The following is a 15,692-nucleotide window of genomic DNA, read 5'->3' as shown; positions in this document are numbered from 1 at the left end:
CCCCCCCCCCCCTCCCCCAAGTCTGTCCCAACATCAACAAGGCACAAGTCAGGAGGGTGAGGGAATACCCCCACTTGCCCTGGACAGGAGGCTTTGACACCATCCAGGACAAAGCAGCCCCCTTGCTCCCCTAATGACATACTTCTAGCTGGGGGATGGTTAGGACAGAGACAGAGAGTGAGGTTGGGAATTCAGTGCCTCTGAATGAGGAATAGTGTCTGTGTTGCGATCGATGTTCCAGTGCTGTGTGTGAGGTTGTTGGGGATTGAGCTTTACCATGGGCCCTGTTGTCGAGTAGCTGCCTGTTGACCCCCTCCCTCACTGCAGAGGCTGGAATCGGGTGATTGTGGAGAAGCCATTTGGGAAAGACCTGGAGAGTTCAAACAAGCTGTCGGACCATCTCTCGTCGCTGTTTACCGAGGAACAAATCTATCGTATTGATCACTACCTGGGCAAGGAGATGGTGCAGAACCTCATGGTGCTCAGGTACATGCTCGCTGTGGGGAGGGGGAGGGTCTCCCACCCTGTCCCTGTGGGGGCACAGACCCTTGCATTCCAACACAGTCACAACCCCACCTCTTCACAGAATCCATGATCAACAGGGCAACTGTGGGGAGGGTGTGGGGTGGGGTGGAGAGAAAGTGGGGCAGGGGTTAAGATTAGATCCTGGTGTGGACCCCAGGGGTGGTGGTGAGCATGTTTTCTCCTCCTCTCACCCTTGTGCACAGTTCTCTCATATGTATTCTTGTCATCTCTCTTGGGGGTGGCATGGTGGCTCCGTGGTTAGCACCACTGCCTCATGGCATCAGGGACCTGGGTTCGATTCCACCCTCAGGCAACTATCCATGTGGAGTTTGCAGATTCTCCCCGTGTGTCTGCGTGGGTTTCCTCCCACAGTCCAAAGATGCGCAAGTTAGGTGAATTGGCCATGCTAAATCACCCATGGTGTTTCAGGCTAGGTACATTAGTATTAGGAAATGTACAGTAAATGGGTCAGGGTGGGATACTCTTCAGAGGGGTCAGTCTGGACTGTTGAGCCAAATGGCTTGTTTCCACGCTGTGGGGATTTTAAGATTCTCTCTGTTCTTACCCTCCCTCCGCCTACATTCCCCCTCTGTCCCACACCCCCTTTCTCTGTCCCCTCCCTTGCACTGTATCTCTGTTCACCCCCTCTCAATTTTTCCCCCTTGCTCTGCCTGTCACACACTCTTCCCCCTCTCAGCACAGCAGGTGATGGACAGTGGTAACAGTGGCTCTAACGTCTATTTGAAATTTTATTCCCACCACCACCTGATCCAGGTTTGCGAACCGCATCTTTGCCCCAGTGTGGAATCGGGACAATATAGCTTCAGTCATCCTCACTTTCAAGGAACCCTTTGGAACCGAGGGCCGAGGGGGCTACTTTGATGAGTTTGGGATTATCAGGTATGACTTTCCCCGCTACCTCCCTCAACTCACAATGCAGACCCTCTGTCAGCACCCTCTCCCTTGGCACGTAACCAATGTCCTTTCTTCCTCTCTCCCTCAGGGACGTTATGCAGAATCACATGATGCAGATGTTGTGCCTTGTTGCCATGGAGAAGCCGGCTTCTACCAACTCTGATGATGTGCGGGACGAAAAGGTGGGTCCCAGATACATGCCGACACCCCTGAGGAGCTTTATTCTTATCTAACACCCAGCCCTGAGAGTCTTTAATGGAGGACAGCGTAGAGGGAGCTTCACTCTGTCTCTAACCCTGTGCTGACCTTGCCTGGGAGTGTTTGATGGAGGGAACATTCCTTTCTCAGCTGGTTACCTTTTTCCTTGCAGGTGAAGGTGTTGAAGTGTGTTCCTGAGATTGAGATGGAGAACGTCGTCCTCGGGCAGTATGTTGGCGATCCCAAGGGGCAGGGGGAGGCCCGGAAGGGTTATCTTGATGACCCCACTGTGCCCAAGGGCTCAGTGACCCCCACATATGCGGCTGTGGTGCTCTATGTCCAGAACGAGCGGTGGGATGGTGAGTACCTAGCCCCTTACTCAGGAATAGGAGCCATTCAGGCCCTCTTGTTTTTTCCCCCAGCTCCTCCAGCCGATTGCACATGAACAGGAAGACGTTCAACCCCCCTCCTCCTCGAGCCTGTCACTCAGGAACAGGAGGCCATTCAGCCTCAAGGTGGGGGGAGACGGGGTGCGCTACAGGTGAGATCTTGCATGAAGGGCCTCCTGTCAGTGTTGCACAATTAAGTGTGTCTAACCCATGGCACCAGGAGGTGTTTGACAAATGCAGGAACAGGAGGCCATTCAGCCCCTCCTCCTCCTTCAGCCTGTTACACAGGAACAGAAGGCCATTCTGCCTCAGGGCAGTGGGCTGGCAGAGTATGCCAGAGGTGGGATCTTCCTGTGCTGTCATTTCAGTCCACGAGTGATGGAACGTAAATGTTGTGCGGGTTTAGCCACAGAACAGGGAGGGGGTCGGTGACCCCCAGTGCTGGGACAGTGCGGCTCATGATAGTCTATGATGCATCCACTCCCCCCCCTCCCCCCACACTGTCGCTAGGAGTCCCGTTCGTCATGCGTTGTGGGAAGGCACTGAATGAGCGCAAGGCGGAGGTGCGGCTGCAGTTCCGGGACGTGCCCGGTGACATCTTCCAGAGCCAGTGCAAACGCAATGAGCTGGTGATCAGAGTACAGCCCAATGAGGCCATCTACACCAAGATGATGACCAAGAAACCAGGCATGTCCTTCCACCCGGAGGAGGCAGAGCTAGACCTCACCTACGGCAGCCGCTACAAGGTGAGTGGGAGTGGGGTCATTGAGAGACAGTGAGGGAGCCAGAGTACAGAAACCATCAGTAACACAGGGCCCTGTGAGGGGTGGCAGTGGCTTGGGCCTCAGGGGTGAGGGAGGGGGATTAACATCAGTAGGGATACAGTCAGTAACACAGGGCCCTGGGGGGGGGAGAGGGGTTACTGAGTGACAGTGTGGGGGAGCTGGATTAACATCAATAGGGATACAGTCAGTAACACAGGGCCCTGGGGGGGGGGGGGGGGGAGAGGGGTTACTGAGGGACAGTGTGGGGGAGCTGGATTAACATCAATAGGGATACAGTCAGTAACACAGGGCCCTGGGGGGGGGAGAGGGGTTACTGAGGGACAGTGTGGGGGAGCTGGATTAACATCAATAGGGATACAGTCAGTAACACAGGGCCCTGGGGGGGGGGAGAGGGGTTACTGAGGGACAGTGTGGGGGAGCTGGATTAACATCAATAGGGATACAGTCAGTAACACAGGGCCCTGGGGGGGGAAGAGGGGTTACTGAGTGACAGTGTGAGGGAGCTGGATTAACATCAGTAGGGATACAGTCAGGAACACAGGGCACTGGGGGGGGGGGGGAGAGAGGTTACTGAGGGACAGTGTGAGGGAGCTGGATTAACATCAGTAGGGATACAGTCAGTAACACAGGGCTCTGGGAGGGGAGGAGAGGCATTTGGATGTGTTTCTGTGGGTGTTTGTGTTATGTTCCACTCCCTGAGGAATATTAGTGCTGAGGGCTCATTACAAACATGAAGATATCTGTGGCTTCATCAATTTATGTTTAGCAATGTGACTTATCCTAGTGTTTTTTTTCACTCTGTCAGGATGTGAAATTACCAGATGCATATGAGCGATTGATCTTGATGTTTTCTGTGGGAAGTCAAATGCACTTTGTACGAAGGTGAGAAACTGTCTTCGTCACCCCACAGGACTATCACTGGGGTAGAGGCTCCCACACACACACTTGCACATTTGCTCACTCACTGAGACCCACATGTACGCATGCATGCACACACACTATCTCTTTCTCTCTCTGGAGCACAAGGCAACCCCCACTCATCCCTACCCCCACACCACCCCCATCCCCCAACTCTGCCACTCTCACTGGGGTACAGGTGCACAAAACCCCCACACCCTTCACCTGCTGCCCTCCTTGCGCTGTTTGTTTGGCAATGTGAAATCATGCTTGTGTTTTTCACTCTCTTCCCTCATCCTCCCACCCCCCCCCCCCCCCCCCCCACATTTTACTCTCCTCTCTCATCCTCACTTGGGTACAGGCTCTCTCACACATCTATACACACACTGACCCTCACTGGATATAGACACATCCATGGACACACACACCCACATGTTGCCGTAATGAGGAATATTTGAGGATTTGAGACTGACTCCATCTCTCTGTGTCCTTTCCCCATATCTCTCCCTCACTTTCTGTCTGTTCCTTCTGCCCCTTGCTGTTGGCCCATCTATCATGCTCTCCCCATCTCATGCACTCTTTCCCTCTGCCCCTGCACCTACTCGGTCCCACTCATTTCCTCCCTCCATCCTCTGTCCCCTTTCACTGTGTCTGTCTCTGTCTCTCTTGCGTCCTCGCCTTCTCTCCCATGTCTCTGTCTGTTTGCTAGTGTGAGCTGAGAGAAGCCTGGCGTGTATTCACCCCAATGCTCCGTAAACTGGAATCTTCGAAAGTGCACCCAGTTCACTATGTCTATGGCAGGGTGGGGTCCTTTTCACTCATGTTCTGATGAATTTATTTTCAGGGTGTGGGTGTCACTGCCTGGGCCAGCATTGGTAGATGCGTTAGCAAGGTTAGATCTCATGCAATCCGAGGAGAGCTAGTCATTTGGTTATAGGATTGTCTCGGGGGTAGAAGACAGAGGGTGGTTGTGGAGGGTTGCTTTTCAGACTGGAAGGCCTGTGACCAGCAGTTTTTTCCCAGGGGATCCGTGCTGGGTCCCACTGCTTTTGGACATTTCCATAAACGATCTGGATGTGAACATAGGAGGTATGGTTAGTAAGTTTGCAGATAACTCCAACATTGTCGGTGTGGAGGACAGCAAAGAGGGTTACCTCAGAATACAACGGGATCTTGATTAGATGGGCCAATGGGCTGAGGAGTGGCAGCTGGAGTTAATTTAGATAAATGTATGGTGTTGCATTTTGGAAAGGAAAATAAGGCAGGACCTATATACTTAATGGGAAGGTCCTGGGAGTGTTTGCTGAACAGAAACACCTTGGAGTGCGGTTCAGAGCTTCTTGTAAGTGGAGTCGCACAGGTAGACAGGATAGCGAAGATGGATTTGGTATGCTTTCCTTTATTGGTAACTTGGTTTGGGGGAGTGATGATGGAGAGAAAGAAAACATATGGTGGGGTGGGGGGGGGGGGAGGGGGGGAAGGGGAGAGGTGGGAGAAGGGGGTAGTGGTAAGTGAGGAACTGTCTGTCTCTTGGGAAATGGAGTGGTTCTCATCGTTAAGCATGGACTAACCCCTGTGTCCTCCCCCAACAGCCGCGGACCCCCACAGGCTGACGAGCTGCTGAAGAAAGTTGGTTTCCGTTACGAGGGCACCTACAAATGGGTCAACCCCCACAAGCTCTGAGCTCGCTCCATTGGGGGGAGGGGGCGAGGGAGCTGGCTACAGGGTGAGAATCCCTGCTCCACTGCCCAACCACGCCCCTCTCTGACCCCCTACCTCACCAGCTCTGGATTATGGGGAAGGGAGGAGGGTTCCTTTTTGGAGTGGGGCTGTGTACTGCTCCTCACTCACCAAATTGCTTGCTGACTCTTGGCTGGACACAGGAGGTCGGAACTGGCTCCGCACCGTTCTTTCCCTCAGTCCTCGCAACGCAAGACCACACATTCCAAAGCGGAGCCTGGCTGTTTTGGAGCTGGGTGGGTGATTAGGGTGGGTTGGGAAGATTGGGATAAAACAATCTACGTGTTCCTGACTGCATTGGTGTCTGTCTCTGTATCGCCTCGGTGGTTACTGACAGAAAATTCCTGATGGGCAGAGTGGCCATCTGACCCGGTATCAACTCCCACTTACACTCCCACTCACTCGTGCTCTCTCACTCATTCCCTTGCCTTCACACTCTCACTCCCTCATGGTTACATTCATGTGCTCGCTCTCATTCCCTTATGCAAACATATTCATTCACGTGCTCATTTCTTGTGCTCACACATGGTTCCCCCATTTTCTCTCTCCTAGATGGACACTCGCTTGTAGACGTTCATGCTCTCACAATTCCCCCCCATTTCAAACACTATTGCATAATTGCTGACCCATGGGTTCACACTCCCATGCATGTTCACTTTCACTCACGTTCACAACATAAACACAGTTCCCTTGTCCAGATGGACTCTCACTCACATACACCTGTGTTCACAAATTGTGTGTGCATGCACACTCCCTCTCTCAGACTAACATGTACACAGACACACTCCAGTGTAGAGAGAATTTTACTCTGTAAAGCTCCCTCTACATTGGCCCCATCTACTCCATATCCTTGGAATGTTTGATGGGGCCAATGTAGAGCGAGCTTTATCTACAGTTCAATGCTTTAGGTTTACAGCTGGACATTATATAATTAACTGGGGATTTTCCCTTAGTGGCTGTTTTTAAAGGTCAGCAAAGTCCTAGTCCTGAAGATTTTCAGAGTTGTTACTCTCCTGTCTAATGGAGGGAGGGATTGGGGTCATGATGGCTGGGCACTCTGTACCATGTAGCTGTTCCTACCCACTGGCTGCTCAGCCTCAGGATAGGCAGGAGGTTACTGGTAAGACCAAGGAAGGGAAAGTCAGCACTGGCACCCAAGCTGCTATGATCTCTCCGCAATCTCTCGCTCTGCGTTATTCTTTTTGTACCTGTGTTAGTTTTTAACTGTGTACTCTGCTGTAATAAATTTGTAGTCGTAATTGACTCGTTTCCTGCTCCACTGGGGGAAGGTGTTTCCGTGTGGGGCCTACATTGCATCACCCTGTGGGGGAGTCACAGACTCCTGTCCCATCACCATGGTTCACTAATGTCCTTCAGAAAGGAAACCGCCTTCCTTACCTGGTGTGGTCTACATGTGACTCCAGACCAACAGCAATGTGGTTAACTCTTAACTGCCTCTGGGCAATAAATGCTGGCCAAGCCAGCGACGTCCTCGTCCAACAAATGAATAAAAAAACAAAAAAACAACCCATCCTGTCACCATGTGGGAAAATTGCAGACCCCTGTCCCCGTCACCGTGTGGGGGAATTGCAGACACGGCCCCTGTCCTGTCACTGTGCAGGCGATTCACAGCCCCCTTTGACCCGTCACCGTGCAGGGGAATGAGAGACCCAGACCCTCATCCTGTCACTGTGCGGGCAAATAGCAGCCCCCTTTGACCCGTCACCGTGCAGGGGAATCACAGACACAGACCCACGTCCCGTCACCATGCGGGGGAATTGCAGCCCCCTGTCCCGTCACCCTGTGGGGGAATCACAGACACCGACCCTGTCCTGTCACTGTGCAGGCGAATCACAGCCCCCTTTGACCTGTCACCGTGCAGGGGAATCAGAGACCCAGACCCTCATCCTGTCACTGTGCGGGCGAATAGCAGCCGCCTTTGACCATCACTGTGCGGGCAAATCACAGCCCCCTTTGACCGTCACTGTGCGGGCAAATCACAGCCCCCTTTGACCGTCACTGTGCGGGCGAATAGCAGCCGCCTTTGACCATCACTGTGCGGGCAAATCACAGCCCCCTTTGACCGTCACGGTGCGGGCAAATCACAGCCCCCTTTGACCGTCACTGTGCGGGCAAATCGCAGCCCCCTGTCCCGTCACCGTGTGGGGGAATCACAGACACCGACCCTGTCCTGTCACTGTGCAGGTGAATCACAGCCCCCTTTGACCTGTCACCGTGCAGGGGAATCAGAGACCCAGACCCTCATCCTGTCACTGTGCGGGCAAATCACAGCCCCCTTTGACCGTCACTGTGCGGGCAAATCACAGCCCCCTTTGACCCGTCACCGTGCGGGGGAATCACAGACACAGACCCGTGTCCTGTCACCATCCGGGGGAATCGCAAACACAGACCCACATCCAGTCAACATACCGGGAAATCGCAGATACAGACCAACGTCCCGTCACCCTGTGTGGGAATTGCAGACCCCTGTCCCGTTACCATGTGGGGGAATCACAAACACAGACCCCATCCCCTCATCGTGCAGGGAAATCAGACACAGAACCCCATGCTGTCAGAGTGCGGGAGAATCAGAGACACAGATCAACACCGCCCCCCCCAACTAATCCTGTCAGCGTGCAGGGGAACTGTAGACACAGACTCTCATCCCATCATTGTGCAGGGGAATCACAGAAACATACCCGTCTTGTCACTCTGCAGGGGAATCAGACACAGATCCCTGTCCTGTCACCACGCGGAGGAATCACAGACACAGACCCCTGCCACATCACCGTTTGGGAGAATCACAGACTCCTGTTACCGTGTGGTGGAATCATAGACTATTGTCCTGTCACTGTGTGGGGGAATCCCTGACACAGACCCCATCCCTTCACCCTCTGTGGGAGTCGCAGACCCCTGTCCTGTCACCGTGCGGGGTAATCATAGACCCCTGTCGCATGACCGTGTGGGGAAACCACAAAACATGGGTCCCGGTCTACTCTAAACTGTTGCAACATGTAGCTGGACCCTTCTGTTAATTAAACCAAATACCCATCAAAGTTCACCTTCCCTCTAAATATGTTAAAATGAGTAGCAGAGAACTCCCAAATTCTAGTATTCAAAGAAAATATCAATGTGTTCTTGAACTCTTAAAATTGTACATTAAACAATGACCATTCACAATTCAAGCCCCCCCCCCCCATTCTCTTAACTGATTATCTGCATCCAACCCTATAACAATATGCTGTTCCAGTAAAACACTTTTAAAATTTACCATATATCCTCAAGTAATAGTGGAATTTTAAAAAATACTTTCTACGGTTAAATTTATGGGATCGACTATTACATGGATATGACGTTTGAGGGAACTGTCATTCATGCCTGCCAAAATTCATACCATATCATTAGCAGAAGCCCAATTGATCTTGAGATGTTAAAGGGTTAATTTGCTCTGCTGACCTTCAAGAAATTGGATGTCCCAGGGGTAGGGTGGCATGTTTCTCTGTCTTGCAGGTAGAACATAAAAAATTTACATTGCCATCTCCTGCTATTCAGAATCAATAAGAACACTGCAGTTAAAATTCTGACTACACCCTGCAGTTTAAAAATAAATTTACACCAGATCTTGCTATTAGGGAATGATCTACATCACACTGTTTCTGCAAATAATCAGATCATTGCATTGTGTCTTGAATGGCACGTGACTATGGGGGAGCAGCTGGGAGTTGTCTTGTGGGCATTCCTGACTGCGATGTAAAATCTTGTATAAAGGAAAAACTGGTCCCAATGTTCGGAGAGATCTCTTGTCATGGCTTTGCAAGCATTGCGAAGAGTGTTCAGGATTCCTCCAAAACTTATACTTAAGAGTCATAGAGATGTACAGCATGGAAACAGACCCTTCGGTCCAACCCATCTATGCCGACCCAGATTTCTCAACCCAATCTAGCTCCACCTGCCAGCACCCGGCCCATATCCCTCCAAACCCTTCCTATTCATATACACACCCAAATGCCTCTTAAATGTTGCAACTGTACCAGCCTCCACCACATCCTCTGGCAGCTCATTCCATACACGTACCACCCTCTGCATGGAAAAGTTGCTCCTTAGGTCTCTTCTTTATCTTTCCCCTCATAGTAAATTTTGGCTGTTCACAGAAGTTGGTAGTTGCATCATCTGTGCAAGAACCTCAAGGAAATGAACTTAACTATCTCTAAACAAATAAAGAAAGAAAAACAAATTATGGTAATTCTGAAAACCGGAGAGGAACAGTACAACCAGTGGACTGGAAAGCTGGAGCGGAATGTGACAGCTGGCACACGGACTCACAAACACTGATTGTGAAGAACTCGGGTCGATGGTTATTGCACAAAATACAGAGGCAGAGTATTGAGGATGATTTGGCGGTTTGGATCACAAATTGGCTAGCTGAAAGAAGACTGAGGGTGGTGGGTGATGGGAAATATTTAGCATGGAGTTCAGTTAATAGTGGGGTACCACAAGGATCTGTTTTGGGTTCAGTGTTATTTGTCATTTATATAAATGACCTGGATGAGGGCAAAAAAGGATGCGTTAGAAGATTTGTGGGTGACACTAAGGTCGGCGGAGTTGTGGATAGTGACAAAGGATGTTGCAGGTTATAGAGGGACATAGATAAGCTGCAGAGCTGGGCTGAGAGATGGCAAATGGAGCTTAATTCGGAAAAGTGTGAGGGGATTCACTTTGGAAGGAGTAACAGGAATACAGAGTCCTGGGCTAATGGTAAGATTCTTGGTATTGTGGATGAGGAGAGAGATCTCAGTGTCCATGTACATAGATCCCTGAAAGTTGCCACCCCAGGTTGATAGGGTTGTTAAGAAGGCGTACGGTGTGTTAGCTTTTATTGGGAGAGGGACTCAATTTCGGAGTGATGAGGTCATACTGCAGCTGTACAAAACTTTGGTGCGGCCGCACTTGGAGTATTGTGTCCAGTTCTGGTCATCGCATTATAGGAAGGATGTGGAAGATCTGAAAAGGGTTCAGAGGAGATTTACCAGGACATTGCCTGGTATGGAGGGAAGGTCTGAGGAGGAAAGGCTGAGGGACTTGAGGCTGATTCTGTTAGGGAGAAGAAGGTTGAGAGGTGACTTAATTGAGACATATCAGATGATCAAAGGGTTAGGTAGGGTGGACAGTGTGAGCCTTTTTCCTCAGATAATGATGGCTAGCACGAGGGGCATAGCTTTAAACTGAGGGGTGAGAGATATAGAACATAGAACAATACAGCGTAGAACAGGCCCTTCAGCCCTCGATGTTGAGCTGACCTGTGAACTATTCTCAGCTCGTCCCCCTATACTATCCCAAAACCACCCATGTGCTTATCTAAGGATTGTTTTAAACCTCCCTAATGTGGCTGAGTTGATTACATTAGCAGGTACGGCATTCCACAGCCCTACCACTCTCTGCGTAAAGAACCTGCCTCTGACATCTATCTTTAATCTATCCCCCCTCAATTTGTAGTTCTGCCCCCTCATACACGCTGACGTCATCATCCCAGGAAAAAGATTCTCACTGCCTACCCTACCTAATCCTCTGATCATCTTGTATGTCTCTATCAAATCCCCTCTTAGCCTTCTTCTTGCCAATGAGAACAGGTTCAAGTCTCTCAGCCTTTCCTCATAAGACCTCCCCTCCAGACCAGGCAACATCCTGGTAAATCTCCTCTGCACCTTTTCCAATGCTTCTATATTCTTCCTGAAATATGGGGACCAGAACTGCACACAATATTCCAAGTGTGGCCACACCAGCGTTGCAGCATGATATTGCGGCTCCGGAATTCAATCCCTCTACGAATGAAACTCCAAGATCCCTCTGCACATCCACACTACCAAAAATCTTTCCGTCAACTCAGTACTCTGCCTTCCTGCTATTCTTCCCAAAGCGCATCACCTCATACTTAGCAGCATCGAACTCCCTTTGCTGCCTCTCGGCCCAATTCTCCAGTTTATCCAAGTCCCCCCTGCAACATTTTTCCACCGACTTTAGTGTCGTCTGCAAACTTACCAACCCCATCCACCCACGCCTGCGTCTAAGTCATTGAGAGAAATAACAAACAGCAGCAGTCCCAAAACAGATCCTCGTGGTACACCACTGGTAACTGGACTCCAGGCTGAATATTTTCCGTCTTTTTCCACCTATCCACCCCCTCCCCGCACCGCCCCCCCCCCCGACCTATCACCTTCATCCCCTCCCCCACTCATCTATTGTACTCTATGCTACTTTCTCCCCACCCCCACCAGCTTATCTCTCCACCCTTCAGGCTCTCTGCCTCATTCCTGATGAAGGGCTTTTGCCCGAAACGTCGATTTTGCTGCAGCTCCTCGGATGCTGCCTGAACTGCTGTGCTCTTCCAGCACCACTAATCCAGAATCTGGTTTCCAGCGTCTGCAGTCATTGTTTTTACCTTGTTGATTTTAACCCTACTGCGAATCCTCTTGCAAGGATGCCTGCCTTGAAGAGGTTTTCCTCCTCTCTCTCTACAAGAATCTCAGGGAGTCCCTCTCCCACTGCAACTCAGCCTTGAGCTTATCTCTCCATGCTTCAGGCTCTCTGCCTTTATTCCTGATGAAGGGCTTTTGCCCGAACTGTCGATTTTGCTGCTGCTCCTCGGATGCTGCCTGAACTGCTGCGCTCTTCCAGCACCGCGCTGGTCTAGACTCTGGTTTCCAGCATCTGCAGTCCTTGTTTATTTACCTCATGAATGTTGTCCGTCGACCGCCACTCGCTGCCGTCTTTCGGGAAGCCAGTTTCTAACCCAAACCGCTGACTCACCCTCAATCCAGTGCCTCTGTGCTCTCTCCAAACGGCCTTACCCTGTGGGACCTTAACCCCATCAAGGGTGCTTTGCTGAAGCTGAACAGAGGTCAGAGGTAGTTTGTTTCTTGGCTGGGAGAGTAGTAGGGTGGGTGGAACGACAACGCCCTGCAATGCAACACTAGTGGACCCGCCAACTTTGTGGGCATTTAAATAGCCATTGGATATTGTGGGATGTAGGAAAAATAGTGTTACTTCTGCAATTCTAATTACTTATACAAAGTAAATGGACTCACACCAGTGTGTAATTGTTTCAGCCAAGAGCTGAGTCAACAAGAATGGAAACTGTGTGGAGGAAATACATAATTGTTTTGTATTAGCTAAAATTGTATGCAAGAATGAAACGTGACTGCAAAACAATGGTAGATGTTACAGGCGAACAGATAAGATGCTGTGAGGGGAGGGAGTTAAGCTAGATACGCCTGTACAAACAGTAGGTATAAACATCTGTTTCCCACTTTTACAGAAACACAGGAACAAACCCCAATTAAAAGGGTCATAAGGATCAGTATGGTCGGGGAAGGTACAGATGGAGGGAGTAGATAATGGTGAAGAAAGGATATGCCTAACAATGACCTACAGTGGGACGTGGTCGAACAGCCTCGGGAGGCCAGAAATAAGCATTTTTTGTCACAGACAAGGCCGATAGGGCGAGAGATAAACAGGAGCAATGGGTGCCGGTCTTAGAGAAGTGGAAGATGTAAGCAGGGGAGGAGCAATGGGATTAAAAAAAAAAGAAACCAAATTATATAAATATCGTGTATTAATTGAATTCTGAGTGTGTGTGTGTCCCTTGTCTTGTAGACAGTGGACATCGCACCCTCTTGCAAGTGTAAAGGACAACAACTGATTCGGGTTTTTGTCTCGGACTGAAACTATTGAAGTGTGCGGAGCTTTGTTTCTCACAATAGGCGTGTGAACGAGAATGGAGAGTGCAGGGCGGACGGTTGTAAATATATGGCTCACTTATAAACATATGGCTGGCCGCGAGTGTAAATATACTCGCGTTCGGAAGCCTTTGGGGATGCTCCGTTCTGCGTGCGCGCGTCGAAGGAGGTCACGTGGTGCTCCGCTCCGTCGCAAAACAAGGTCGCGTGATGCTCTGTTTCACGCGCCGGAGGCGAGCAAGGGAGGTCAGGTGGGCCCTCCGTTTCGCGGGGCAAAAAAAAAACGGGGTCAGGGGGCCCTCCGTTTCGAAGGGCAAAAAACGGGGTCAGGGGGCTCTCCGTTTCACGGGGCCAAAAGGCCCTCCGTTTCACGGGGCCAAAACGGGGTCAGGTGGCCCTCCGTTTCGAAGGGGCCAAAAAAACGGGGTCAGGGGGCACTCCGTTTCGAAGGGGCCAAAAAAACGGGTCAGGGGGCACTCTGTTTCGAAGGGGCCAAAAAAACGGGGTCAGAGGGCACTCTGTTTCGAAGGGGCCAAAACGGGGTCAGGGGGCACTCCGTTTCGAAGGGGCCAAAACGGGGTCAGGGGGTACTCAGTTTCGAAGGGGCCAAAACGGGGTCAGGGGGCACTCCGTTTCGAAGGGGCCAAAGAAACGGGGTCAGGGGGCACTCCGTTTCGAAGGGGCCAAAGAAACGGGGTCAGGGGGCACTTCGTTTCGAAGGGGCCAATAACGGGGTCAGGGGGTACTCCGTTTCGAAGGGGCCAAAAAACGGGGTCAGGGGCACTCCGTTTCGAAGGGGCCAAAGAAACGGGGTCAGGGGGTACTCCGTTTCGAAGGGGCCAAAACGGGGTCAGGGGGTACTTCGTTTCAAAGGGGCCAAAATGGGGTCAGGGGGTACTCCGTTTTGAAGGGGCCAAAAAAACAGGGTCAGGTGGGGGTCGGGCATCCGGGCTGGGAGTCAGATCAACAGCCAATCTGAAGGTGATTATGTTAAAAGACCGGGTCAGGGGAACAGAAGGAGGGGGAGAAAGAGAAGGAGGGGGAGAAGGAGGGGGGAGTGGGGGAGAAGGAGGGGGGAGTGGGGGAGAAGGAGGGGGAGAAGGAGGGGGGAGTGGGGGGGTAGGAGGGGGGAGTGGGGGGGGAGGGGGGAGGAGGGGGGAGTGGGGGGGGGAGGAGGGGGAGTGGGGGGGGAGGAGGGAGGAGGGGGGAGTGGGGGGGAGGAGGGAGGAGTGGGGGGGAGGAGGGAGGAGTGGGGGGGGAGGAGGGAGGAGGGGGGGAGTGGGGAGGTAGGGGGAGTGAGGGGTGTGAGGGGGAGGGGGGTGTGAGGGGGAGGGGGGTGTGAGGGGGAGGGGGGAGTGAGGGGGAGGGGGGAGTGAGGGGGAGGGGGGAGTGAGGGGGAGGGGGAGGGGGGAGTGAGGGGAGGGGGGAGTGAGGGGGAGGGGGGAGTGCGGGAGAGGGGGAGAGAGGGAGGGGGAGGGGGAGGAGAGGAGGGGAGGGGGAGGGGGAGAGAGGGAGGGGGAGTGGGGGGGAGGGGGGAGTGAGGGGTGTGAGGGGGAGGGGGGAGTGAGGGGGAGGGGGGAGTGAGGGGGAGGGGGGTGGGGAGGGGGGGTAGAAGAAGGAGAAGGAGGGGTGTGGTGTTTCTTTTTTCTCTCTGAACTGACACACTTCGCCAGGGGCAGGAAATCCACTCACCCGCTAAAACAGACTCGAAAGTGTGGGACCAGAACATCTCCTCCTGCTGGGAAGACGCAGGACTGGGGCTGGCACTGGGAAGGAAGGTTCAGTTCGTGGATTGAGGCCCGAGTCCGACAATGGGCTTCAGACCGTGGGTTCCCACCGGTCGGTGGCTGAAGCTTCAGTGACTTTAATGCGGGAAATCCCGGGTTATTTGGGGCAGAAGTGGGTGATTGAAGGAGGAGGGGGAAGGGGGGAGGGGGGTTCGACCTTTGCGTACCTCAACTCGATTTCAGCACCACAACAGCGGGCCGTCACCGTCTTCCCCTTTTTTCTTTTACGCTGTTTTCCTGCGGGGGGTGTGTAAAGGGGGGTCTTTGACGGGGAGTAGGGGGAGGGGGGGGTGTTTTACACCGTCCGTCGTGTCCTCTCTCTCTCTCAAAAATGGCGGCCGCTCCGTCGACGGCGGTTGCTCGCCTTCCCGCGCGCTCGCACGCTCACGTGGTCGCCCGCCAGCCAGCCAGCCAGTCAGCGCGCCCGACGTGTCGCGTCATCGCACGGGGCGGGGTTAGGGGAGCGGCGTGGGGCGGGGCTACCTCACACGTCACCCCGCGGGGGTTGGGGGGGGCGCGGTCTGCGTCTTTGGCGTGGCGGGAAGGGGGGGGGGGGCGTGGTTTGTTGCCCTGTCCTTCGTGTTCTTGGTCGGGCTCACCTTTCCCCGTGATTCCGCGCGTGGGGTGGGGTCAGAGTTGAAGACGGAGGGAGGGGGCGTGGTTTTGCCCGGAGCGTCTGGGTTGGTCCCGGTCGAAAGGTCTTGACGCGCCGAAGTGGGCGGG

The 15,692-nt window shown here is 52.7% G+C and overlaps 1 protein-coding gene across 2 annotated transcripts in view; it reads left to right on the top strand.

Moving 5' to 3' along the window:
* The window catches only part of LOC140475044 (glucose-6-phosphate 1-dehydrogenase-like), a 28,908-nt gene extending 16,107 nt beyond the window's left edge, over positions 1–12,801 (top strand). For both annotated transcript variants that reach the window (XM_072567747.1, XM_072567746.1), the window contains exons 6-12: positions 328–486; positions 1,300–1,425; positions 1,529–1,622; positions 1,811–1,997; positions 2,538–2,773; positions 3,618–3,694; positions 12,762–12,801. In XM_072567747.1, coding sequence (XP_072423848.1) covers positions 328–486; positions 1,300–1,425; positions 1,529–1,622; positions 1,811–1,997; positions 2,538–2,773; positions 3,618–3,694; positions 12,762–12,786 — 904 coding nt within the window. In that variant the 3' untranslated portion in view covers positions 12,787–12,801. The remainder of the gene's footprint in view (positions 1–327; positions 487–1,299; positions 1,426–1,528; positions 1,623–1,810; positions 1,998–2,537; positions 2,774–3,617; positions 3,695–12,761) is intronic.
* Positions 12,802–15,692: the final 2,891 nt, after the last annotated feature.

The sequence above is a fragment of the Chiloscyllium punctatum genome, unplaced genomic scaffold, assembly GCF_047496795.1.
Source record: "Chiloscyllium punctatum isolate Juve2018m unplaced genomic scaffold, sChiPun1.3 scaffold_1343, whole genome shotgun sequence".
NCBI lineage: Eukaryota > Metazoa > Chordata > Chondrichthyes > Orectolobiformes > Hemiscylliidae > Chiloscyllium > Chiloscyllium punctatum.
Note: the sequence above shows the minus strand (reverse complement) of the source record. Positions and strands in the feature narration are given on the sequence as shown.